This window comes from Canis lupus, chromosome X, assembly GCF_048164855.1.
Source record: "Canis lupus baileyi chromosome X, mCanLup2.hap1, whole genome shotgun sequence".
Classification (NCBI taxonomy): domain Eukaryota; kingdom Metazoa; phylum Chordata; class Mammalia; order Carnivora; family Canidae; genus Canis; species Canis lupus.
In genome coordinates this window covers 82,007,862-82,032,795 of record NC_132876.1, presented here as the reverse complement: position 1 = coordinate 82,032,795, position 24,934 = coordinate 82,007,862, and the positions used below count along the sequence as shown (strand labels likewise).

The window sequence follows — 24,934 nt, the reverse complement described above, 5'->3', positions numbered from 1 at the left end:
CAAATGTATGGACCCTAAAGAGAGCTAACAAAGAGCCTGTCAGGAGACAGACTAATTTGTTCCTTTTATACCAACTACCTCTGAATCCTCAAGAATACCAGCTGATACCATGTGAGCCTATCACAAATGGATGAGTTCTCAGAACCTGACACTCCACAGAACTTGTGTTGACCCCTTCAGAGCCTTCAGAAAGACTTTCAAACACCATGGTCTCTGAACTGGAAGACTCTTAGGAAATCAAACCAGTTGAACCAAACTTAAGAAAACAGCTTGATCCAAGAAATTCTCTCTTGGCATCTGTGCAAATTCTCACTTCCTCTGAAACAAACAGCCACCCTCCAGCCCTTTTCCCCCCATGTCAATTATTGGTATATCTCTCAAGCTTCCATGTTATCTAGGTCCCAAATTTAGGATAGACCACTGACATCAGAATTGGCATAACTGACTACTCTAGGAGAACTTTTTTTGAGCCCCACTAACATCAATAATGCTTAAGTCCAACTCCAAAGAAGGGATTCAAATAATGGATTCAAATAATGAAACATAGAAAACTTACATTTCCAGGGATTTACAGATAAGGAATAAAAGTGTTCAGATAGGTCATAGAAGCTATTCTTTACCCTGTAGCTGCCCAGCACTGATAACCCAACCCATCTCAAACAATACTGTTCTCTGGAGCACAACCAAAAGTTTGTAGCTGTATTTGACTGTGAGAGTGATCTAAGTATGCCTATTTTGCCATACTTTTATCAACCAAGGACATGAATGGGCCAAGCAGAAAAGTGACTCCCTGTTTTCATTTTTCTCTTCAGCTATCCATATCACAGAGACCACACAGTGTGGTTCCTTCTCAGGTTCTTCCCACTGTCCATATCACTTTTTAACTCACAGTTTGTCTAAGAGGCTGCTTGGCATTGTCTAAGGTTGGGTCCCAAGCCATCTCCTCCTCCATCACCACAATATCTGTGAACATTTCTAATGGGAGCTCTAGGTCCCTGGGAGGTACCTGGGTTGCTGGGGGAGTCTTCATGACTCCTATTCCTGTGGGTGGGGGGCCACTTACCAATAAAACCCTGGACTCTTTGGCCTGATTTAGGCTTATCTTCCTCTTCTAGCTTCGTCTTCCCCAATTTGGGGAACTTAACTTTCAATCTGATGCTTCTACTGTCAGTGTCTGAAGATTTTTCCTGGGAAACCACAGCAAAAGGAAGGTCAAAATCAGTTGCCTAACATTCAGAAACAATTCCTGGAGGCTTGGCAAGTTGGTGAACAAGGATGGCAGCAGAAAGTAGGTATATTTGCTATCTATCCAAGTGTGGGAGATTATTCCCATGCCCTAGGAAGGTAAATGATCTTTACTAAGATCCTACTCTGTGCCACATTCCTTGCTAAATACTTTAATAAATATTCTTATATAAACCCCCAAACAACCTTGTAAGGTGGCTGTTATCACTCCTATTTTAGAAATGAGGAAGTGATGGCTTGGAGAGGTAAAGTATTTTTCCTGAGGTCATATGGCTAGGGATTGGAAGTGTAAGACTGCTAGGATTACACTGCTAACTCATATGGCACCTCTGCATGAATTAGAAAAAAAGCATCTCTTCTTTCAGACATATGGTTTGATGAGCTGCAATACACTTCCTTGGACAAATACCTTCAATATAAGGAAGAAGCTGCTCCCAAGCCACCTTCTTCCCTGTCTGGAATGCAAAGGGGGTTCTCCACACATAGGTTTTAATTATGAATGTGGGTTCTTTGCTGTCCAGATCATGCAGGCTCTTTAAATCCAGTTTAGTCTTCCAACCTCCCAACCCTCTTATTCCTGCTAAAGTGTGCTTATTTTACCACTGATTTTAGTAAAACATAATTCCCAGGTTAACTTTGTTGCCAGAAAGTCCTGCCAAACACATTCCAGGCAACTTTGGGATTTTAATTTCTTCAAGATATTTATACCTCCAATCCCCTCCATTAGAGAAAGAGTATAAACCTATCCTCCTCCTCTTCCTGATCTGATGTCCAAAAATGACAGCATCCCCACAGCTATATTGTAGCCACTGCTGCCATGACTTTCTTTTAAGCCACATACCTGCTAAGGGAAGGCATTGAGCCTGCTATCTTCCCAGAGTGGGAGGGACAGGAAGCAGCAGAGAGAGATGTTTTAACCACCCATATGGCCCAGACACCAACTATTTAAAACAGATGTTAGCTGCAAACAACTTGTATTGGTCATAATGGTATGTGCCAGGTAAAATCCAGTTCCTAGTAGCAGATATTGGGCAGGGAGTGGGAATTGTGATCAGAGAACAGCATAGAAAAAACCAATCTTGCTTATTCTTTCCCAGTCATCTCTCGCCACAGAGTAGCTCTTCTTTTCGGTTATTTTTCCATGATCATCCAGTTTTTCAATATGCTTTCTGTCATGTCCTGTCTGCTTATGATGAGGAGAGGGCTCATTTAAGCTGAAGCTGAAAGCCACTAGTGGACACCTGCTACATCAGTCCCTATGTCCCGGCCCACACTGGAAGGAATCAAGAGAAGCCCTCTTCCTTTTATTTTCTAATCCCCAGTTAACATACCTTGGGAACAAGGATTGAATTCATCCAGTTGATCTTGGATAGCTTTTCAAACTCCTTATTCATGGTTTCCAGGGCAGTTTGCAGTGTGGCCTCATCCTCAGGATTTCTCAGCTGGTAAAGACAGGAAAAAGAATGAGTGTCCAATGCCTAACACCCTTCATAAACCCTGGCTCCCTCCCACACTCTTAGTCCTTGCTAGTGGCCATGAGACCCCAGGGTGCCAACTTGTATTTCCTTTGGCCATGGGGTCAGTGGAAAGTGTAACTAGCTCTTTATTTGCTCAATAGGGAGATTCAGGAAACAACCATATTGTGGTGATTTCTGTGGAGCTGGGCATGCTCACAGTTTGGCAAAGCAGAGAGGCCTTTTGACCAGTATGAATTAACACTTAAGTTATGCTCCTACAGCTTAGGGTCCAGAAAAAGGGTCTTACTCCTGATCCTCAAGTCCTTGGAGACATCTAAGTGTCCCTCTAAATAACAGCTACCAATTTCTAGTCCATTCTGTATGCCAGTCATTGTGCATATGTGATATCATTCTATCTTCCCAATAACTTTATAATACTTTACAAAGTACTAGTCTCATTTTATAGGCAAGAAAAGAGACTCAAAGTAGTTTGATGCTCAGGATCACATACCTAGACAGAAACTCAGATCTGTTTAACTCTATAGCCCACCTTATATAACACATTGCCCAGAAAGGATATGTGGGGTGGCCAGATGCTGGGGGAATCTTTATTAGACAGTTACCATAATGTAAAGGCTCCTTTGTGAAGCAAGGAGAAAGCTGGAGAGAGATTGGCTCAACTTTTTCCTTTCTGTCAAAGAGGGTCTGCCTCCCCAAGGCTGTGCTTTAGCCCCTATGCTAGTCACTCTTTGTAATTAATAAATGAGATCCAGATGGCTTGTCCCACAGGTTCAAGAAACAAAGCTTAAGCATTCCCTAATAACCCCCAGAACCCACAGGATGAACTCTGTACAGTCCATGGGAGAGTTAAAATGAATTCTTCTGGGGCCATCTCTAACTCAGAAGAACCAAGTCCTAGATCAGCATCATAGCTGAGTTAGTTCATGTTCCATTAACTAGTGACCTGAAAGAACAGATAGATGTGTGTTTCTATCATCAGCCCTGACATGGTTTTCAGCCCACATATTTTGGCCTCACCTCTCCTTCCTGTCATATACTTTACTTTAAATCTGGCACTTATGTAGCTTCTAGCTGTGCATGGGCTACTTGATGCTCCAGCTATAAATGGAGCCTTGCCAACAGTCACAGATGGATGGCAGGTGAATAGGTGGGGGATTTGGTTGGAACAAGGGTTGGGATGTGAGAGAGAAATAAGTCAGTCCTGACAAATAATTTTTTGATTTACAACCAATGATTTAGGACAGTACAGAGTAGCCCAGATGCACAGGACATGTGTGTGCACATGGCAGTAGGATGGGGGATAGCAGGTGTCAGGTAGAAATGGCTATCACTTCAAGGGAGAAAGGGGCAGGGAGTCCATTGGGGGTATACTTACCAAAAATGCTCAAAATGGATTTGGTAGTCAAACCCAAAGCCACAGAGAAGAAAAAGGGATTTGAGGCCTTGGAAAATTATTTCTAATCATAATGAGAGAAGAATAAAATGGCTTCCTAATGACTTCCTATTTAGCATCCAGAGACAGGCTCTGAAAAATTGTAGGTGGTGTGTTTGAGTCTCATGCTCTATCCTCCTCTCCTTCTGTCTCTACTGGAGACTTTGTCCAGAAATCTCTGAGGTAAATATGTGGACTGACTCAGAGGATGTCAATCCTTATTTCTTGGTTCCTGTTCTTTTTTTAAAAGAATGTATTGGGCAGCCCGGGTGGCTCAGCGGTTTAGCGCCGCCTTCAGTCCAGGGCCTGATCCTGGAGTCCCGGGATCGAGTCCCACGTAGGGCTCCCTGCGTGGAGCCTGCTTCTCCCTCTGCCTGTGTCTCTGCCTCTCTCTCTCTCACTCTGTGTCTCTCATGAATAAATAAATAAAATCTTTAAAAAAAATAAGTGGACTACTATTAACTCTTTGATTTATTAAAAAAAAATAAAAGAATGTATTAATTATTCATGAGAGGCACAGGGAGAGGCAGAGACATAGGCAGAGGGAGAAGCAGGCTCCCTATGGGGAGCCTAATATGGGACTTGATCCCAGGAGCCTGGGATCATGACCTGAGCCAAAGGCAGATGCTCAACCACTGAGCCACCCAGGTGTCTGTCTTGGTGCCTGTTCTAATACATCACTGGCCATAGCATAATTGAGGTTGACAAATAAAGAAAGTGGGAATGGGATTTGCTTCATCATAAATCTACATCCCTCTGTCAACACTGAGCTGCTTACTGCCCTCCTTCAAGGGGAAGAATAACAACATCAAAATGAAATAAGCTTTATTTCCATGTCACTTCTGACAGCCTTTCTGGAGATACATGATTATTCTTAGTTAGCTGCTGCCTGCCCCCTATTCTTATTTGGATGGATGTATGTGTGTGTGGGTCCTTATCAGGTCCTTACCCTATGTTAAGTGTGGTATATCCTCAGTTCAGGTTGTTGGTTGGCACAAACCAATTTTCATGCCATGAGCTTCAAGAAAGCCTGACTGGCCATGAGTGGCCAAGCTCCATGTTTCCTGCTGCTCAGACTGGCAAGGCCATTGAGCTCTGCCTATATATAGAGAGTACTTCTGTTGCTGTTGTTTAAGGCTGAAAGATCCTAGCTTGGGGCTCAGATGCTGGGACAGCCTGTCATGATTGCCTTAGCCACCTGTGCAGTGTGTCAATTAGATGTGCAAACGGAAAAGGGGAAGTGGATGCACTTCTTGCAATATCAACTCAGAAGCCCCTCTTCAAATAAACCTTAATTAGATGAGAGGCAAGAACAGCACCTGCCTCAGGGCTTTAGCAGCAAACCCAAAAGTGGGGTGGTCATGATCAGTTGACTCATCAGAGCATACTCATCCAGTATGACTATGGGCTTTGCATTATGAGAAACATTAAACTATTCTTGTAGTTCAAAAAACTGAGTTTCAGTTCATTTTCCCTAACACTAATAAAATCTACCATCTATCAGGCTGCTACTATGTGCCAGGCCAGGTATGCACTTAATATATAATAGTTAATTTAATTCTCACAACAACCTGGAGAGGTAGAGACTACAATTACTATTTTATAGATAGGGAAACTGAGACCCAGATATGTGAGGTTACTTTACACAGCTAGTGTCATGGATTCAATTGTGTACCCCCAAGAAAGATGTGTTGAAATCCTAGCCCTCAGTACTTCAGAATATGACCTTATTTGGAAATGGCATCATTACAGATGAGGTCATACTGGAGTAGGGTAGGCCACTGATCCAGTATCCTTATAAGACAATGGTCAATGGTCATGTGAAGATGAGAAACATAGGAGGAATACCATGTGAAGATGGAGGATTGGAGTAATGCATCTACAAGCCAAGGAACACCAAAGATTGCCAGAAAGTCACCAGAAGCTAGGAAAGGGCAAGGAAGGATTTGCCTACAGGTTTCAGAGGGAATATAGCCCTGCTGACACATTGATTTCAGGATTCTGGCCTCCAAAACTGTGAGATAATAAATTTCTATTGTTTAAGTTACCCAGGTTTCAGTACTTTGGTACAGCAGCCTTAGGAAATGAATACAGTTAGTCTGTGGCAGATTGGGAATTTAAACCCAGAGCTTCCTATTACTGTCTTCCCACGTGGTGACAGAGGTATATGGAAACTTGAGAGAAATGGAGTGGCTCAAAAGAGCTCACCCCTTTCTATTGAACCTGTGTTAGGTATGATGAGAAGACCTTACTTTTGATTGGGCTGGTCTGGATCCAGGAGACATTTGCCAAAGGAGAGGGGAGAGATTTTCTTCAAGGATATCATACTCACTATGAATTAGCATAACCTGTGAATTGATACAATCAATGACAACTCTGGGTGAGGATGACACAGCAGGCACTGCCAGGTAAGCACCTGGCCAAAATGCTCCTACATGTCTTCCAACACCCTAGAACCAAGCATTGACCATGACCATCTTCAAATGGAATATTTTGCCCTCCCTCATTCAACCCCCTCCACTCACCAAGTTTTCATCCAGGAAAGCTTTAGTGTCATCGTAGAGCCCTTTAAGACTAAATGTAACATCTACTGCATCATTTCTGCTTAGAGTCTGAGAGAAGAAAGGAGAAGGAAGGAAGGGAAAGGACAAAGACAGAGGAGTTGTTGGTTAGTAAGCATGCAGCTGTCTTCTCTGTAGGAAGGTAGGAGCAGGCTAGTAGGATATGGCTATAGGTGAAAAAGTAATATTCAAAATATAGCACAAATATTACAGCAGGACATCAACCAGTCAGAACTGACAGAACCAGAGCTGTCAACTACTGGTATAGTTGTATTGGTGTGTCCTGTGAAGTGGTTGGCACACCTTGGCATTTGGTACCATTGATTGACTGGTGTGGATATAGTGAAATAGGAAATATGTAAACCAGAGAGTAAATCTGAGTCTACTTGTTGCTGCTACACTAAAACCACCTTTCCCATTGTAGGTGGGGTTAGGCCCAACCATCTCTTTTTAAAACTCCAGGGTTTTTTTTTTTTTTCATATTATATTACATTTTATTTATTTTTTTTTAATTTATTTTTTTTAATTTATTTTTTATTGGTGTTCAATTTACTAACATACAGAATAACCCCCAGTGCCCGTCACCCATTCACTCCCACCCCCCGCCCTCCTCCCCTTCTACCACCCCTAGTTCGTTTCCCAGAGTTAGCAGTCTTTACGTTCTGTCTCCCTTTCTGATATTTCCCACACATTTCTTCTCCCTTCCCTTATATTCCCTTTCACTATTATTTATATTCCCCAAATGAATGAGAACATATAATGTTTGTCCTTCTCCGACTGACTTACTTCACTCAGCATAATACCCTCCAGTTCCATCCACGTTGAAGCAAATGGTGGGTATTTGTCATTTCTAATAGCTGATTGAGCTTCAGGCCTCCACCAACTAAGTCTGGTTGAAAATAAATAAGCAAACTACTTTTTAGGAGGCCCTGATCCTATATGTGGCCCTTTTGTATTTTGTATTGTTTACTTAGCACTACAGTTACTTTTTAAAAAGAATGACTTCAATCTTCTGGCAGTGGGTAAAGTCATGGGATGGCACATCAAATATCCTCATCTGGACTTTTCCCTTAGGAGGGAAACCAAGGCAGCCTAGAGCTCAGGTTTCAATGGCAAGTGTCACATTAATAGGTTATATAGGGATCCACATGGGATGAGAATGTGCCAATGCCAAGTTTCTCTCCATCCATTGGCTATTTCTCCTGAGGCCAGTGTAGCTACCAGGAAGAGGGCTAGCTCTCACACTGATGAAATCTGCCATGGGATTTCCCCAGTAACCACTCTAAACCTGTAACAAGTCAAGGTATACTTGCTTTCCCTTCTACTTTATTGATCAGTTTCCTGTCATATCATTTGTCCAGTTTATCCACCCAGCCTCTGGCTCACTTTTCTTCACTTTCTTCCCCTTTCCTTTTTGGTTTGACTCCTTCTCTTCATTTTCCCTTTCCTTTCTTACCTCTTGGGGAATGCAGGAAGCTGCACCTGCCTCACTGCCACTGTCTTGGCTGTAAAACATATCATTCAGGATGTTAGCACTGGCATTCACAGAATCCATGAGAACAGACACATGCTGGTGGACCTTGCTCAGGTCAGTAAGTCTGTAATAAAACAAGAACAGATAAATGGGTCTGGAAATTATAAATAAAACTTCTGGCCTGCGGTGCTGGTGAGAGTTGAGATGAAAGTAGAAATGAGAACCCTGGGTAGTTCTGGCCCAACTATGCCAGAAAATGTTTCTGCTTTTCTCTAGGTATTTGTCTTTACCCATCCTTATCTCTGCTGATTTAGATACTGGGTGCTTTGGGAGAGTGGGAGGCCAGGCTAGAGAAGGGAAGCTGACTTTGAGAACTCGGAGGCCCTTTTGATATTTAAGGGCAAGGAAAAATAGTCCTATTGGGTCTGGGGCAGGAGATCAAAGTTCATCTCTGAGGCTAAAAAGGAAGAGGTTCAAACTGGCTTATTGCTGAGCACAAAGACTATTTCCTGCCTGGATTGTCAGGGTCCCCGTCAATCTTCAGAGTTCTGGAAAAGACTCCTTTCTGAGGCCACGCTCTCTAGCAGCCAATAGACACAAGTTAGTTCCTTCTCCCTATCTGTTCTTCGGATTTCCAGCCCTGTATCTGGGCCAGTCCACTTACCTGCTAATGAGGTTTTCTGCAAGTCGAGCTAAGTGCTTCATCTGGGCATACTCCTCATCAGAGAGGCTATCCTGAAATTCCTGGGAGTCCAGCTGGGGTTGAGAGGCAGCTTGAATTTCACTATGCTTGCACTCCCACATTTTCATTGAGTTCTCAAAGTCCTGAAAATGAAGATAGTGGCAGATCCTGATGATCACTATAGCTAAGAAGGTACGTGACAGATTTGTTTATAAGTCTGATATTTGTGGGTATAGAGGGTAAACAAGAAAGAGAATCCCATCCACTCTTCTATATACTCATCTACACACCTCCACATCTATCCTTTATTTTATTCACTATCCCTTTCCTACTAGGCACTGTTAATTGTTGTTGTTACTGTGCTGCATCTTGGGATCACATGCTTCAGTCAGATAGATGTTCACCTTCCAGAAGCTCCTATATGAGGGCATCATAATCATAAGACAATGAAGTACCTTCCATACTCCTTTCTTTGCCAAATCTAGGCCAAATGTGATGGATTATAGGGCCAGATATAACTAGTTTAATTTTGAATTGTGCTTCTGTCATTTACTGGTTGCGTGATCTCTAGCACACATTATTTAACCTCTCTGGTTTTCATTTCCCTCACCTGTAAATCAGGAATGAGAGTATCTATCTCATAGGATTGTTGGGAGGACCTACTTGAGAGAGTACATGTGCCCAGCACAAAATAGGCAGTTTGTAAACTAGACTTCCCATCCCTCACTATTGCTCTTTCTATGGACTATTCACAGGTCAGTCTGTTCACAGGTCAGAAAGCCTCCAGGCACTGAACATCTGATCAATAATGGCTTCTTTCTACCTTTAGATGATTTAACTGAAGTGGGTGACATTTGTAAATGCAGCATTTTAAACTTTAGAGGCACTTAAAGACCATATTCAATGAAGAATCTCTTGTTAAAGGAGATTTCTCCATAGCTACTTGAGGCCTTTAGCTCTCTGTTCAGTGGGAGGAGCAGAACAACTTTGTCTAAAATCAAAGGAGAAAGCTCCTTGTCTCACTCTATTGGACAGTGGTTTGCAGATGTTAGTATATAGCAGAATGTCTCAGAGAACGTATTTACAAATGCAATACCCAGGAACTACCCATCCCCATTCTGATTCACTGAGTCTGGTGTGAGGCCCAGGGATATGCATTTCTAATAAGCATCCAAGGTGACTCTGATATAACTGGCATGCAGACCTCCCTTTGAGTAATTCTGCTTGACTGGACGTATTCAATACTCAAATGACAGCTGTAGATGAGACAATGTAGGAGGAAGGTGAGACTTTCCTTTCTTACCCGATCTCTTGTCAACATTTGGGCAGCATTCTTATATCTAATCTTGATAAGGCCGGGCCTCTGAACCCAGGCCTCCCCATCCACCTGCACTGGAATACCTTCTTCACCATCAATGGTTATCATCACCTCACGGCACTACCAGACAAGAGGAGGGAGAGTGGGGGAGAAAAGTGAGGCAACTACTACAGATCAATCTGATAATCCCACAATAATGGCCTTAATGTGTATCTGAAGCAGGACTGGCAGAGATGTGAATCAGATTATCTCAGTAGACAACACTTGTTTCCTATAGGCTTTTTGCTCCTTTTGGTCCCCACTACCTCTGTCTCCAACCTTAGCCAGCACCTTACCACCCCACCAGATAGCCTCCCTCTACCGTGGCACTCTTACATCTAGTTAATTTGTGGGACTACTCCACATTCTGGGTTGTAGCCACAAAGCCCAGCCTTTACTGGTGCCCATCTGACCCTTGCCTACCTGGGCAATACGATGATGATGCAGGTTAATGATACGGGACATTGCCATTTGTGCAGAACCAAAGATAGCCACTACCTCCAGCTTCCCATCATCTATTGCAGGAGCCTCATATTCCTGAGGAGGAAAAACTGTGTCACATATCCCACCCTTGAGAAACCATTCCCTGTCTATCACAATAACTTATGCTTTGAAGGCTCCTGGTGAAAATTTTTCTAGTTCATGAAGAGTGGAAAAACTACATATTAAAAGGGAAAAGATGAAATAAGGAAGCCACTCTGGGAAAAGGGCACTGAGATCACAATTCTCTGCCCCTTTTGAGATCTCAACTGTTAGCTGGTTCCTTCCTGTCCAATCTAGCATCATAAATTCCCAAGGCCAGTCCCATTGGCCTCATGACCTTCTTGGGTGAGCTCAGAGGAAAGAGGTGATGGCCAATTTCCCAGAAGGTTTTATTGACAGAGCTCCTTGGAGAAATGAAAAACCTTTTAAGGATTTTTCAGGTCTGACAAGTAGAAAATTCAAAGTCCAGGCAGCACCTAAGATTTGATCTGATATTAAGGCCTTTGGTTGATTCTTGTGCTCTGGAATGGCAATTTCCCTAAAAGACTCTGATTACATAGCTGAGCTAATAAAGGTTCTCAGTCTTTCTCCTATTCCCCCGTTGTCTACTTCCTACACCATTCAGTCCAGCTACCCTTTCAGAGAGACCTTGAGGGGTCAAGCCTTTTTCCTTCCCTGTTCCTTGTTCCATACTCACTGTGGTTGCTGTATTACTTCCCCAAAAGTTGACACCTCCAGCATAGCTGGTAATGTTGAGCACTACAATGCCTTGAAGGTTTGGCAAGGAGATGGCTTCTCCATCACACTGAAAGAAAAGAGTAGTTCTCATTGGTTAGCCCTTCAGATACCAATGTGAAGGGACACTTACAGAGATGGGGAAAGGACTCTGTCTTCTCTTCATGCTACCGTTTTCTTATCCATAAAATGAAAATCTATCTTTATGCCTTTCTCCCATAAGTGGTGAGGGAGAATCAGAGTTAAAGCTTGGGAAGAACCAAAGATATGCTGAAAGTTGATTCCCAAAGTAATGAGATTTTCTTTCTCCACACCCAGGAAGTATTGCCCCCTTTTCCACTCACCTCCAGGTGTACTCGTTCTTCCAGTTTCCTATAAGAGCGCTGGAAAAGTTCCTTGCTTCCAAGAAGGCCATACCACATCTTGTTCTTAAGGCGGCTACTATAGGGAGATAAGAGTAGAGAAAGGTAGTCAGAGGGTGAATAATACAAAGATAAATGAATGAAGAAAAGCAAGAGGAGACACCATTTTATACCTCAAGTGCCTTCCTTTTTAAAAAAGGGTTTTTTAAAATTCCAGTATAAGAAATAGTGAAAGGGATTATAAGAGAAAGGAAGGAAAATGAGTGGGAAAAATTAGGGGTGTGTGTGACAAAACATGAGACTCCTAACCCTGGAAAATGAACAAAGGGTAGTGGAAGGGGAGATGGAGGATGGGGTAACTGGGTGATGGGCACTAAGGAAGGCACTTGATGGGATGAGCACTGGGTGTTATACTATATGTTGGCAAGTCGAACTTCAAAAAAAAATTCTAGTATAGTTAACATGCAGTGTTATATTAGTTTCAGGTATACAATATAGAGATTTAACAATTCTATACATTACTCAGTGCTCATTGTGACAGGTGTACTCTTTTTTTTCTTTTTTTTTCTTTTTTTTTCAAGTGTACTCTTTAATCCCTATCACCTATTATATCCATCACTCAACCACCTCCCCTCTGGTAACCATTAATTTGTTCTCTATACTTAAGAGTCTGTTTTTTGGTTTGTCTATTTTTTCTTTGTTCATTTGTTTTGTTTCTTAAATTCCACATATGAGCGAAATCATATGGTATTTGCCTTTCCCCGATTGGCTTAGTATTATAATCTTATATATAAGATTAGTATTATAATCTCTGGATCCAACCATGTTGTTGCAAAGGCAAGATTTCATTATCTTTCATGGCTGAGTAATATGTCATTGTATATATGGAATACCATTATCCATTCATCTATAGATGGACACTTGGGTTGCTTCCATATCTTGGCTATTATAAATAATGCTGCATTAAACATAGGGGTACACATATCTTTTCAAATTAGTGTTCTCATTTTCTTTGAGTAAATAGGCAGAATGAAATTGCTAGATTATATGGTGATTCTATTTTTAATTTTTTGAGGAAACTCCATATTGTTTTTCACAGTGGTTGCATCAATTTGCTTTCCTAACAGTAAAAGAGGGTTCCCCTTTCTTCATATCCTTGCCAACACTTGTTTCTTGGGTTTTTGATTGTAGCTATTCTCCTAAGTGTGAGGCAGTAGCTCATTGACATTTTGATTTACATTTCCCTGATGATTAATGATATTGAACATCTTTTCATGTATCTGTTGGCCATCTGTATGTCTTCTTTGAATAAATGTCTCTTCACATCTTCTGACCATTTAAATTAGATTATTTATTTTTCTGGTGTTGAGCTGCATAAATTCTTTATATAATTCGGATAGTAACCCTTTTTTACAGACAAAAATGAATACTTTTATTAACTATTATCCTATAAGTACATCCAGGCTGATCAATTCATAACACTTTTTTAAAAAAAGTGTTTATTGGAGTTCAAATTGCCAACATATTGCATAACACCCAGTGCTCATCCCACCAAATGCCCCTCTCAGGGCCCATCACCCAGTCACCCCAACCCCCTGCCCACCTCCCCTTCCACTACCCCTTGTTCACTTCCCAGAGTTAGGTGTCTCAAAAGTTTTGTCACCCTCACTGATACTTTCACACATTTTCTCTCCTTTTCCTTTATTCCCTTTCACTAATTTTTATATTCCCCAAATGAATGAGACCATAAAATGTTTGTCCTTTTTTGATTGACTTATTTCACTCAGCATAATATCCTCCAAGTCCCTCCACGTTGAAGCAAATGGTGGGTATTTGTCCTTTCTAATGGCTGAGTAATATTCCATTGTATACATAGACAACATTTTCTTTATCCATTCATCTTTCAATGGACACCGAGGCTCCTTCCACAGTTTGGCTATTGTGGACATTGCTGCTAGAAACATTGGGTGCAGGTGTCCTGGTGTTTCACTGCATCTGTATCTTTGAGGTAAATTCCCAGCAGTGCAAATGCTGGGTAGTGGGGCAGATCTATTTTTAACACTGTGAGGAATCTCCACACAGTTTTCCAGAGTGGCTGCACCAGTTCACATTCCCACCAACAGTGTAAGAGGGTTCCCCTGTCTCCACATCCTCTCCAACATCTGTTCTTTCCTGTCTTGTTAATGTTCACCATTCTCACTGGTGTGAGGTGGTATCTCATTGTGGTTTTGATTTGGATTTCCCTGATGGCCAGTGATGCGGAACATTTTCTCATCTGCTTTTTGGCCATGACTATGTCTTCCTCTGTGAAATTTCTGTTCATGTCTTTTGCCCATTTCATGATTGGATTGTTTGTTTCTTTGCTGTTGAGTTTAATAAGTTCTTTATAGACCTTGGATAGTAAGAACTAAAGTATCAGATACTTTATCTGATAGGTCATTTGCAAATATCTTCTCCCATTCTGTAGGTTGTCTTTTAGTTTTGTTGACTGTTTCTTTGGCTGTGCAGAAGCTTCTTATCCTGATCTAGTCCAAATAATTCATTTTTGCTTTTGTTTCTCTTGCCTTGATGGATGTATCTCACAAGAAGTTGCTGTGGCCAAGTTCAAAAAGGGTGTTGCCTGTGTTCTCCTCTAGGATTTTGATGGAATCTTGTCTCACATTTAGATCTTTCATCCATTTTGAGTTTATCTTTGTGTATGGTGTAAAAGAATGGTCTAGTGTCATTCTTCTGCATGTGGCTGTCCAATTTTCCCAAAAGCATTTAGTGAAGAGACTGCCCTTTTTCCAGTGGATAGTCTTTCCTGCTTTGTCGAATATTAGTTGACCATAAAGATGAGGGTCCACTTTTGGGTTCTCTATTCTGTTCCATTGATCTATGTGTCTGTTTTAGTACCAGTACCACACTGTCTTGATGACCACAGCTTTGTAGTACAACCTGAAATCTGACATTGTGATGCCCCCAGATATGGTTTTCTTTTTTAAAATTCGCCTGGCTAGGGGATCCCTGGGTGGCGCAGCGGTTTAGTGCCTGCCTTTGGACCAGGGCGTGGTCCTGGAGACCCGGTATCGAGTCCCACGTAGGGCTCCCGGTGCATGGAGCCTGCATCTCCCTCTGCCTGTGTCTCTGTCTCTCTCTCTCTCTCTCTCTCTCTGTGACTATCATAAATAAATAAAAAAATTTTAAAAAATGTTAAAATTCCCCTGGCTATTCGGGGTCTTTTCTGATTCCACACAAATCTTAAGATGATTTGTTCCAACTCTCTGAAAAAAGTCCGTGGTATTTTGATAGGGATTGCATTAAACCTGTAAATTGCCCTGGGTAACACAGACATTTTCACAATATTAATTCTTCCAATCCATGAGCATGGAATATTTTTCCATCTCTTTGTGTCTTCCTCAATTTCTTTCAGAAGTGTTCTATAGTTTTTAGGGTATAGATCCTTTACCTCTTTGGTTAGGTTTATTCCTAGGTATCTTATGCTTTTGGGTGCAATTGTAAATGGGATTGACTCCTTAATTTCTCTTTCTTCAGTCTCATTGTTAGTGTATAGAAATGCCAGTGATTTCTGGGCATTGATTTTGTATCCTGCCACACTGCCAAATTGATGTATGAGTTCTAGCATTCTTGGGGTGGAGTCTTTTGGGTTTTCTATGTAGAGTATCTTATCATCTGCAGAGAGGGAGAGTTTGACTTCTTTGAAATTTGAATGCCTTTTATTTCTTTTTGTTGCTTGATTGCTGAGGCTAGGACTTCCAGTACTATGTTGAATAGCAGTGGTGAGAGTGGACATCCCTGTCTTGTTCCTGATCTTAGGGGAAGGGTCTCAGTGTTTCCCCATTGAGAATGATATTTGCTGTGGGCTTTTCATAGATGGCTTTTAAGATGCTGAGGAATATTCCTTCTATCCCTACACTCTGAAAAGTTTTGGTCAGGAATGGATGCAGTATTTGGTCAAATGCTTTCTCTGCATCTATTGAGAGGATCATATGGTTCTTGTTTTTTCTCTTGGTGATATGATCTCTCCCATTGATTGCTTTATGAGTGTTGAACCAGCCTTACATCCAGGGATAAATCCCACTTGGTCATGGTGAATAATCTTCTTAATGTACTGTTGGATCCTATTGGCTATCTTGTTGATCCTATCTTGTTGAGAATTTTTACATCTGTGTTCATCAGGGATATTGGTCTATAATTTTCCTTTTTGGTGGGGTCTTTGTCTGGTTTTGGAATTAAGGTGATGCTGGCCTCATAGAATGAGTTTGGAATTACCCCATCTCTTTCTATCTTTCCGAACAGCTTTAGTAAAATAAGTATGGTTTTTTTTCTTTAAAATTTTGATAGAATTCCCCTGGGAAGCCATCTGACCCTGGACTTTTGTGTCTTGGGAGATTTTGATGACTGCTTCAATTTCCTTCCTGGTTAGTGGCCTGTTCAGGTTTTCTATTTCTTCCGGTTCCAGTTTTGGTAGTTTGTGGTTATCCAGAAATGCGTCCATATCTTCTAGATTGCCTAATTTATTGGCAATAATGCTCATAATAAGTTTAAAAAAATCGTTTGTATTTCCTTGGTGTTGGTGGTGATCTGTCCTTTCTCATTCATGATTTATTAATTTGAGTCTTCTCTCTCTTCTTTTTAATAAGGCTGGCTAGTGGTTTATCTATCTTATTAATTCTTTTAAAGAACCAACTCCTTGTTTTGTTAATCTGTCCCACAGTTCTTCTGGTCTCTATTTCATTGAGTTCTGCTCGAATCTTTATTAATTCTCTTCTTCTGCTGGGTGTAGGATCTATTTGCTGCTTCTTCTCCAGCTCCTTTGGGTGTAAGGTTAGCTTTTGTATTTGAGTTCTTTCCAGTTTTTCAATGGATGCTTGTATTGCGATGTATTTCAACCTCAGGACTGCTTTTGCTGTATTCCAAAGATGTCGAACGGTTGTATCTTCATTCTCATTAGTTTCCATGAATCTTTTTAATTCTTCTCTAACTTCCTGGTTGACACTTTCTTCTTCCAGCAGAATGGTCCTTAATCTCCACGTGTTTGAAATCCTTCCAAATTTCTTCTTGTGATTGAGTTCTAGTTTCAAAGCATTATGGTCTGAACATATGCAGGGGACAATCCCAATCTTTTGGTATCGGTTCAGACCCGATTTGTGACCCAATATGTGGTCCATTCTGGAGAAAGTTCCATGTGCACTTGAGAAGAATGTGTATTCAGTTGAGTTTGGATGTAAAGTTCTGTAGATATCTGTGAAATCCATCTGGTCCAGTGTATAATTTAAATCTCTTATTTCTTTGGAGATGTTGTGCTTAGAAGATCTGTAGATTATAGAAAGCACTGTATTCAAGTCACCAAGTATAAGTGTATTATTATCTAAGTATGTCTTTACTTTGGTTATTAATTGATTGATATACTTGGCAGCTCCCACATTCAGGGCATAAATATTCATGATTGTTATGTCCTCTTGTTGGATAGATCCTTTCAGTATGATATAGTGTCCCTCTTCATCTTACTACAGTCTTTGGGATAAACTTTAATTTATCTGATATAAGGGTGGCTACCCCTGCTTTCTTTTGAGGACCATTTGAATGGTAAATGGTTCTCCAATCTTTCATTTTCAGGCTGTAGGTATCCTTATGTCTAAAATGAGTCTCTTGTAGACAGCAAATAGATGGGTCTTGCTTTTTTATCCAGTCTGAAACCCTGCGTCTTTTGATGGGATCATTAAGCCCATTCATGTTCAGAGTTACTATTGAAAGATATGAAGTTAGTTTCCTCATAATATCCATTCAGTCCCTGTTTTTATGGATTGTTTCCTTGGACTTCCTCCTTCTTTTACAGAGTCCCCCTTAAAATTTCTTGCAGAGCTGGTTTGGTGATCACATATTCTTTTAGTTTCTACCTATCTTGGAAGCTCTTTATCTCCCCTGCTATTCTGAATGAGAGCCTTGCTGGATAAATTATTCTTCGCTGCATGTTCTTCTCATTTAATTACCTTGAATATATCTTGCCATCCCTTTCCTGCCTGCCACGTCTCTGTGGAGAGGTTTCCTCCTTATCTAATATTTCTCCTCATACAAGTTAGGAAATTCTTGTCTCTTGCTGCTTTAAGGATCTTCTCTTTATCTTTGAAATTTGCAAGTTTCACGATTAAATGTCAAGGTGTTAAACAGTTTTTATTGATTTTAGTGGGGGATTTCTCTATCTTCTGGATCGGAATGCCTGTTTCTCTCCACAAATCATGGAAGTTCTCAGCTATGATTTGTTCAAATACACTTTCTGGACCTCTGTCCCTTTAGGTGCCCTCTGGAACCCCAATTAAATGTAGATTTTTTCCTTCTGAGGCTGTCATTTATTTCCCTTTTCCTCATGATCTTTTAATTGTTTTTCCCCTTTTTCAGCTTCCTTCCTTGACATCAACTTGTCTTATGTCACTCACTCATTCTTCTGCCTCTTAACCCTCATCATTAGGACCTCCAGTTTGGATTGCATCTCATTTAATTGATTTTTAATTTCGGCCTGAGTAGATATAAATTATGCAGTCACGAAGTCTCTTGAGTCCTTTATGCTTTTTTCTAAAGCCACCAGTAGCTTTTAATTGTGCTTCTGAATGGGATTTCTGACATTGAATTGTAATCCAAATTTTGTAACACTGGGAGAGAGTAGTGTTTCTGATTCTTTTATTGTGGTGAGTTTTTCCTTCTAGTCATTTTGCTCAGTGCAGAGTGGCCAAAATAAGTTGTACTGGAAAAGGAGAAAAAAAGAGAGAGAAAAAAAAGGGGGGGGGCAAACAGAAAACAAAAAACAAGGGGGAATATCCTCTGATTCTATATACTGTAAATCCCTCGACTTCCCCTGGAACTTTCCAGCGCTGCTTGGTCAATAACTTGCTTTTCCGCTGTCTTTCTAGCTGGTCTTCTGGGGGAGGGTCCTTCTGTGCTGATTCTCAGGTGTGTGCACCTGGGGGAGCTGCCCAGCCCCCTGCTCGGTGCACGGCTCAGTGTGACCTGTTTATTCTGTGAGGCCCCTGCTCAGTCCCAGGTTCAAGGTGACACCAGGAGGAGGAACAACAGTGGTGGTGGCAAGCTCTCCACCTCTGGAGTCAGCTCCTGCAGTAACTACTGCAGCTCCCAGTCTGCAGGGGCCTGGATGGTCTGTGGGCAGGGGTCGCCAATCTGCACAGCCTGGAGGTGCCCTGCGGCAGGAGCATCCTTGCTGTCCTGTCTTCTCCTGGCCTCTGCCTTTCCCGGGGGGTGTGCCGGATTTTGGGCTGTATCCCCCAGCACCCATGGCTCCGGGGCATGCACCGCTGGAATCGCGCTCCCGGGGCCTCACAGCCCCCTCCGCTTGGAGCCGCCGCCTAAGCGGCCGCCGGAGCTACTCCCAGGGCCCTGCTGGGCGCGTGATCCAGGCCAGACACCTGGGCTGAGCTCTCCCCAGGGGTGCAGTTCCTCTGTTAGTGCCCCTGGGAGCCTGAGGGCATCCCTGCCCCTCCTGGGATCCTGCCTGAGCTCCCTGCGAGCGCCTTTCCCTCTGGGAAGATTGGTGAAGTTCCTACAGGACTTCCTACAGGACGGGGCTTTCTTCTTCTGGGGGCACTCGCAGCGCTGCCTTAGCCTGGCTCCTCACGGGGGTGGGGGGCTACCCCTTGGATGCTTTTTTATTTCTTTATTTGTTTTCCCGTCTTCCCACCTTGATAGAACCACAAACTCTTCTCACTGTAGCATTCCAGCTGTTCTCTCTTTAACTCTCAGACCGAATTTGTAGGTTTTCAAGATGATTTTAAAGTTATCTAGTAAGTTGGTGGGGACAGGTGACTTGGGGATCCTACTCCTCCGCCATTTTGCCCCCTCTCTGGATACTAACCCTTTATTGGATATATCATTTACAAATATCTTCTCCCATTGAATAGGTTGTCTTTTTGTTTTGCTGATTATTTCCTTTATTGAGTAAAAGCTTTTTATTTTGATGTAGTCCCAATAGTTTATTTTTGCTTTTGTTTCCCTTGCCAGAGGAGACATATCTAGAAAAATGTTGCTACAGCCTATGTCAGAGAAATTATTACCTGTGCTCTCTTCTAGGATATTTATGGTTTCAGGTCTCACACTTAGGTCATTAATCTGCTTTGAGTTTATTTTTATGTATGGTATAAGAAAGTGGTCCAGTTTCATACTTGTGCATATAGCTGTCCAATTTTCCCAACATCATTTGTTGGGACTTTTCCTATTGCATATTCATGCCTCCTTTGTTGTAGAGTAATAGACCATTTAATCATGGGTTTATTTCTGGGCTCTCTAGTCTGTTCCATTGATCTGTGTGTCTATATTTGTGCCAGTACCATCTTCAAGTACCTTCTTATAGAGAATAGTCATGTCACAATGGTAGTGAGACACAAGAGGGGATACCAGGATAATATAACTGGCATCCCTATGCAAACATCTGCTGAAAGGGTTCGTGGGCCCTCTGGAAGCCTCATCATCACCTCAATTTGCTGCTTTTCCTTGATGCTGATATTAACTCAGAATTAGAAGACGTAAGCTATATTCAGAAAGCAATACTCACAAAAAAGTATGAGAATAACTGGTTTATACACACCAGCTAGTCTGGCAAGTTCCATTCCAGGAGCACAAAGTTTCATCTGCTTGGGATCAATTTCATTTGAAACATATGACTCTAATATGGCAATACACTTGAAGTGTAACTTTTCTGGCAAAGTGGAGGAATTTTCCAAGACCTATATATCAAACCAATGCCATAGAATAGAACTAAGCCTACTAGGCAGATTGTAGAGGAGGAGCCAGTGGAGAGAATATGGGACAGGCAAAGGATATCAGGAGACTTGGGAGGGGGGAGGTGGGAAGGACAGTTTTACTAAATGTAGAATCTCTGATAAAAATAGGCAGGGGGCTTAGGCTTACAATCACTATAAAGGTTGGATAGAGGGCAGCCCTGGTGGCTCAGCGGTTTCACCCTGCCTTCAGCCCAGGGTGTGATCCTGGAGACCCGGGATTGAGTCCCACGTCGGGCCCCCTGCATGGAGCCTGCTTCTCCCTCTGCCTGTGTCTCTGTGTCTCTCATGAATAAATAAATAAAAATTTTAAAAAAGGTTGGGTAGAGTTTACTATGAGCTTTTTAAAATTATTATTTTAATACATTTTACTGGAAAAAATCAGATGTATGTATATTTTAATAAGTATAGTACATAATCATTCTTGTGCTATTCTTGTACAGCATTTTAGACCCTGAGTTTTTACACCTGATTTTGATTTTGATGCCTAATAAAAAGTAATACAGGGGGGAGGAGCAAGATGGCGGAAGAGTAGGGTCCCCAAATCACCTGTCCCCACCAAATTACCTAGAAAACCTTCAAATTATCCTGAAAATCTATCACTTCGGCCTGAGATTTAAAGAGAGACCAGCTGGAATGCTACAGTGAGAAGAGTTCGCGCATCTATCAAGGTAGGAAGAGGGGGAAAAAGAAATAAAGAAACAAAGGCCTCCAAGGGGGAGGGGCCCCGCGAGGAGCCGGGCTGAGGCCGGGGCGAGTGTCCCCAGGACAGGAGAGCCCCGTCCCGGAGACGCAGGAGCTGCACCGACCTTCCCGGGCGGAAAGGGGCTCGCAGGGAGGTGGAGCAGGACCCAGGAGGGCGAGGATGCCCTCGGGTTCCCTGGGACACTAACAGAGGAACTGCGCCCCGGGAGAGTGCGCCGAGCTCCCTAAGGGCTGCAGCGCGCACGGCGGGACCCGGCGGGACCCGGAGCACCTCGGAGGGGCTCGGGCGGCGGCTCCGCGGAGGGGGCAGCGGGGCGGGAGCAGCTCGGAGGGGCTCAGGCAGAGGAAGAGGCTCCGTGAGGAGGGGGCTGCGCGGTTCCAGGAGCAGCTCGGGAGGGCTCGGGTGGCGGCTCCGCGGAGGGGGCTGCGCGGCCCGGGAGCGCGAATCCAACAGCGCAGGCCCCGGAGCACAGGGCGCCGGGACACAGCCCAGGATCCGGCCTCCCCCGGGACAGGCAGAGGCCGGGAGGGCCCAGGACAGCAAGGACGCTCCTGCCCCAGCTGAGCAGATCAGCGGCCCCGCCCGGGAGCCTCCAGGCCCTGCAGACGGAGTTCCTGCTGGAGCTGAATCCAGGTTTCCAGAGCTGCCCCGCCACTGGGGCTGTTCCTCCTGCGGCCTCACGGGGTAAACAACCCCCACTGAGCCCTGCACCAGGCAGGGGCACGGCACCTCCCCCAACTGCTAACACCTGAAAACCAGCACAACAGGCCCCTCCCCCAGAACACCAGCTAGACTGACAACTTCCAGGAGAAGCCAAGGGACTTAAAGTACACAGAATCAGAAGATACTCCCCCGTGGTTCTTTTTTTGTTTTGTTTTGCTTTTTGATTTGTTTCCTTCCCCCACCCCCTTTTTTTTCCTCCTTTCTTTTTCTTTCTCTTTTTCTTCCTTTTTTTTTCGTTTTTTTTCTTCCCTTTTTTTTCTCTTTCTCTTTTCTTTCCTTCTTTCTCTCCTCTCTTTTTCTCTTTTTCCCAATACAACTTGCTTTTGGCCACTCTGCACTGAGCAGAATGACTAGAAGGAAAACCTCACCTCAAAAAAAAAGAATCAGAAACAGTCCTCTCTCCCACAGAGTTACAAAATCTGGATTACAATTCAATGTCAGAAAGCCAATTCAGAAGCACTATTATACGGCTACTGGTGGCTCTAGAAAAAAGTATAAAGGACTCAAGAGACTTCATGACTGCAGAATTTAGAGCTAATCAGGCAGAAATTAAAAATCAATTGAATGAGATGCAATCCAAACTAGAAGTCCTAACGACGAGGGTTAATGAGGTGGAAGAACGAGTGAGTGACATAGAAGACAAGTTGATGGCAAAGAGGGAAACTGAGGAAAAAAGAGACAAACAATTAAAAGACCATGAAGATAGATTAAGGGAAATAAACGACAGCCTGAGAAAGAAAAACCTACGTTTAATTGGGGTTCCCGAGGGCGCCGAAAAGGACAGACGGCCAGAATATGTATTTGAACAAATTCTAGCTGAAAACTTTCCTAATCTGGGAAGGGAAACAGGCATTCAGATCCAGGAAATAGAGAGATCCCCCCCTAAAATCAATAAAAACCGTTCAACACCTCAACATTTAATAGTGAAGCTTGCAAATTCCAAAGATAAAGAGAAGATCCTTAAAGCAGCAAGAGACAAGAAATCCCTGACTTTTATGGGGAGGAGTATTAGGGTAACAGCAGACCTCTCCACAGAGACCTGGCAGGCCCGAAAGGGCTGGCAGGATATATTCAGGGTCCTAAATGAGAAGAACATGCAACCAAGAATACTTTATCCAGCAAGGCTCTCATTCAAAATGGAAGGAGAGATAAAGAGCTTCCAAGACAGGCAGCAACTGAAAGAATATGTGACCTCCAAACCAGCTCTGCCAGAAATTTTAAGGGGGACTCTTAAAATTGCCCTTTAAGAAGAAGTCCAGTGGAACAATCCACAAAAACAAGGACTGAATAGATATCATGATGACACTAAACTCATATCTCTCAATAGTAACTCTGAATGTGAACGGGCTTAATGACCCCATCAAAAGGCGCAGGGTTTCAGACTGGATAAAAAAGCAGGACCCATCTATTTGCTGTCTACAAGAGACTCATTTTAGACAGAAGGACACCTACAGCCTGAAAATAAAAGGTTGGAGAACCATTTACCATTCGAATGGTCCTCAAAAGAAAGCAGGGGTAGCCATCCTTATATCAGATAAACTAAAATTTACCCCAAAGACTGTAGTGAGAGATGAAGAGGGACACTATATCATACTTAAAGGATCTATTCAACAAGAGGACTTAACAATCCTCAATATATATGCCCCGAATGTGGGAGCTGCCAAATATATCAATCAATTATTAACCAAAGTGAAGAAATACTTAGATAATAATACACTTATACTTGGTGACTTCAATCTAGCTCTTTCTATACTCGATAGGTCTTCTAAGCACAACATCTCCAAAAAACGAGAGCTTTAAATGATACACTGGACCAAATGGATTTCACAGATATCTACAGAACTTTACATCCAAACTCAACTGAATACACATTCTTCTCAAGTGCACATGGAACTTTCTCCAAAATGGACCACATATTGGGTCACAAATCGGGTCTGAACCGATACCAAAAGATTGGGATTGTCCCCTGCATATTCTCAGACCATAATGCCTTGAAATTAGAACTAAATCACAACAAGAAGTTTGGAAGGACCTCAAACAAGTGGAGGTTAAGGACCATCCTGCTAAAAGATAAAAGGGTCAACCAGGAAATTAAGGAAGAATTAAAAAGATTCATGGAAACTAATGAGAATGAAGATACAACCGTTCAAAATCTTTGGGACGCAGCAAAAGCAGTCCTAAGGGGGAAATAGATCGCAATACAAGCATCCATTCAAAAACTGGAAAGAACTCAAATACAAAAGCTAACCTTACACATAAAGGAGCTAGAGAAAAAACAGCAAATAGATCCTACACCCAAGAGAAGAAGGGAGTTAATAAGGATTCGAGCAGAACTCAACGAAATCGAGACCAGAAGAACTGTGGAACAGATCAACAGAACCAGGAGTTGGTTCTTTGAAAGAATTAATAAGATAGATAAACCATTAGCCTGCCTTATTAAAAAGAAGAGAGAGAAGACTCAAATTAATAAAATCATGAATGAGAAAGGAGAGATGACTACCAACACAAAGGAAATACAAACGATTTTAAAAACATATTATGAACAGCTATACGCCAATAAATTAGGCAATCTAGAAGAAATGGGCGCATTCCTGGAAAGCCACAAACTACCAAAACTGGGACAGGAAGAAATAGAAAACCTGAACAGGCCAATAACCAGGGAGGAAATTGAAGCAGTCATCAAAAACCTCCCAAGACACAAGAGTCCAGGGCCAGATGGCTTCCCAGGGGAATTTTATCAAACGTTTAAAGAAGAAACCATACCTATTCTCCTAAAGCTGTTTGGAAAGATAGAAAGAGATGGAGTACTTCCAAATTCGTTCTATGAGGCCAGCATCACCTTAGTTCCAAAACCAGACAAAGACCCCACCAAAAAGGAGAATTACAGACCAATATCCCTGATGAACATGG

At 42.4% G+C, this 24,934-nt stretch overlaps 1 protein-coding gene across 1 annotated transcript in view; it reads right to left on the bottom strand.

Moving 5' to 3' along the window:
* The window catches only part of DGKK (diacylglycerol kinase kappa), a 104,039-nt gene that overhangs the window by 3,718 nt on the left and 75,387 nt on the right, over positions 1-24,934 (bottom strand). The window contains exons 16-24 of the mRNA XM_072817824.1: positions 11,792-11,888; positions 11,410-11,517; positions 10,653-10,766; positions 10,176-10,310; positions 8,855-9,015; positions 8,173-8,314; positions 6,681-6,767; positions 2,577-2,687; positions 1,064-1,187 (exon numbers count right to left, since the gene is read on the bottom strand). Coding sequence (XP_072673925.1) covers positions 1,064-1,187; positions 2,577-2,687; positions 6,681-6,767; positions 8,173-8,314; positions 8,855-9,015; positions 10,176-10,310; positions 10,653-10,766; positions 11,410-11,517; positions 11,792-11,888 — 1,079 coding nt within the window. The remainder of the gene's footprint in view (positions 1-1,063; positions 1,188-2,576; positions 2,688-6,680; positions 6,768-8,172; positions 8,315-8,854; positions 9,016-10,175; positions 10,311-10,652; positions 10,767-11,409; positions 11,518-11,791; positions 11,889-24,934) is intronic.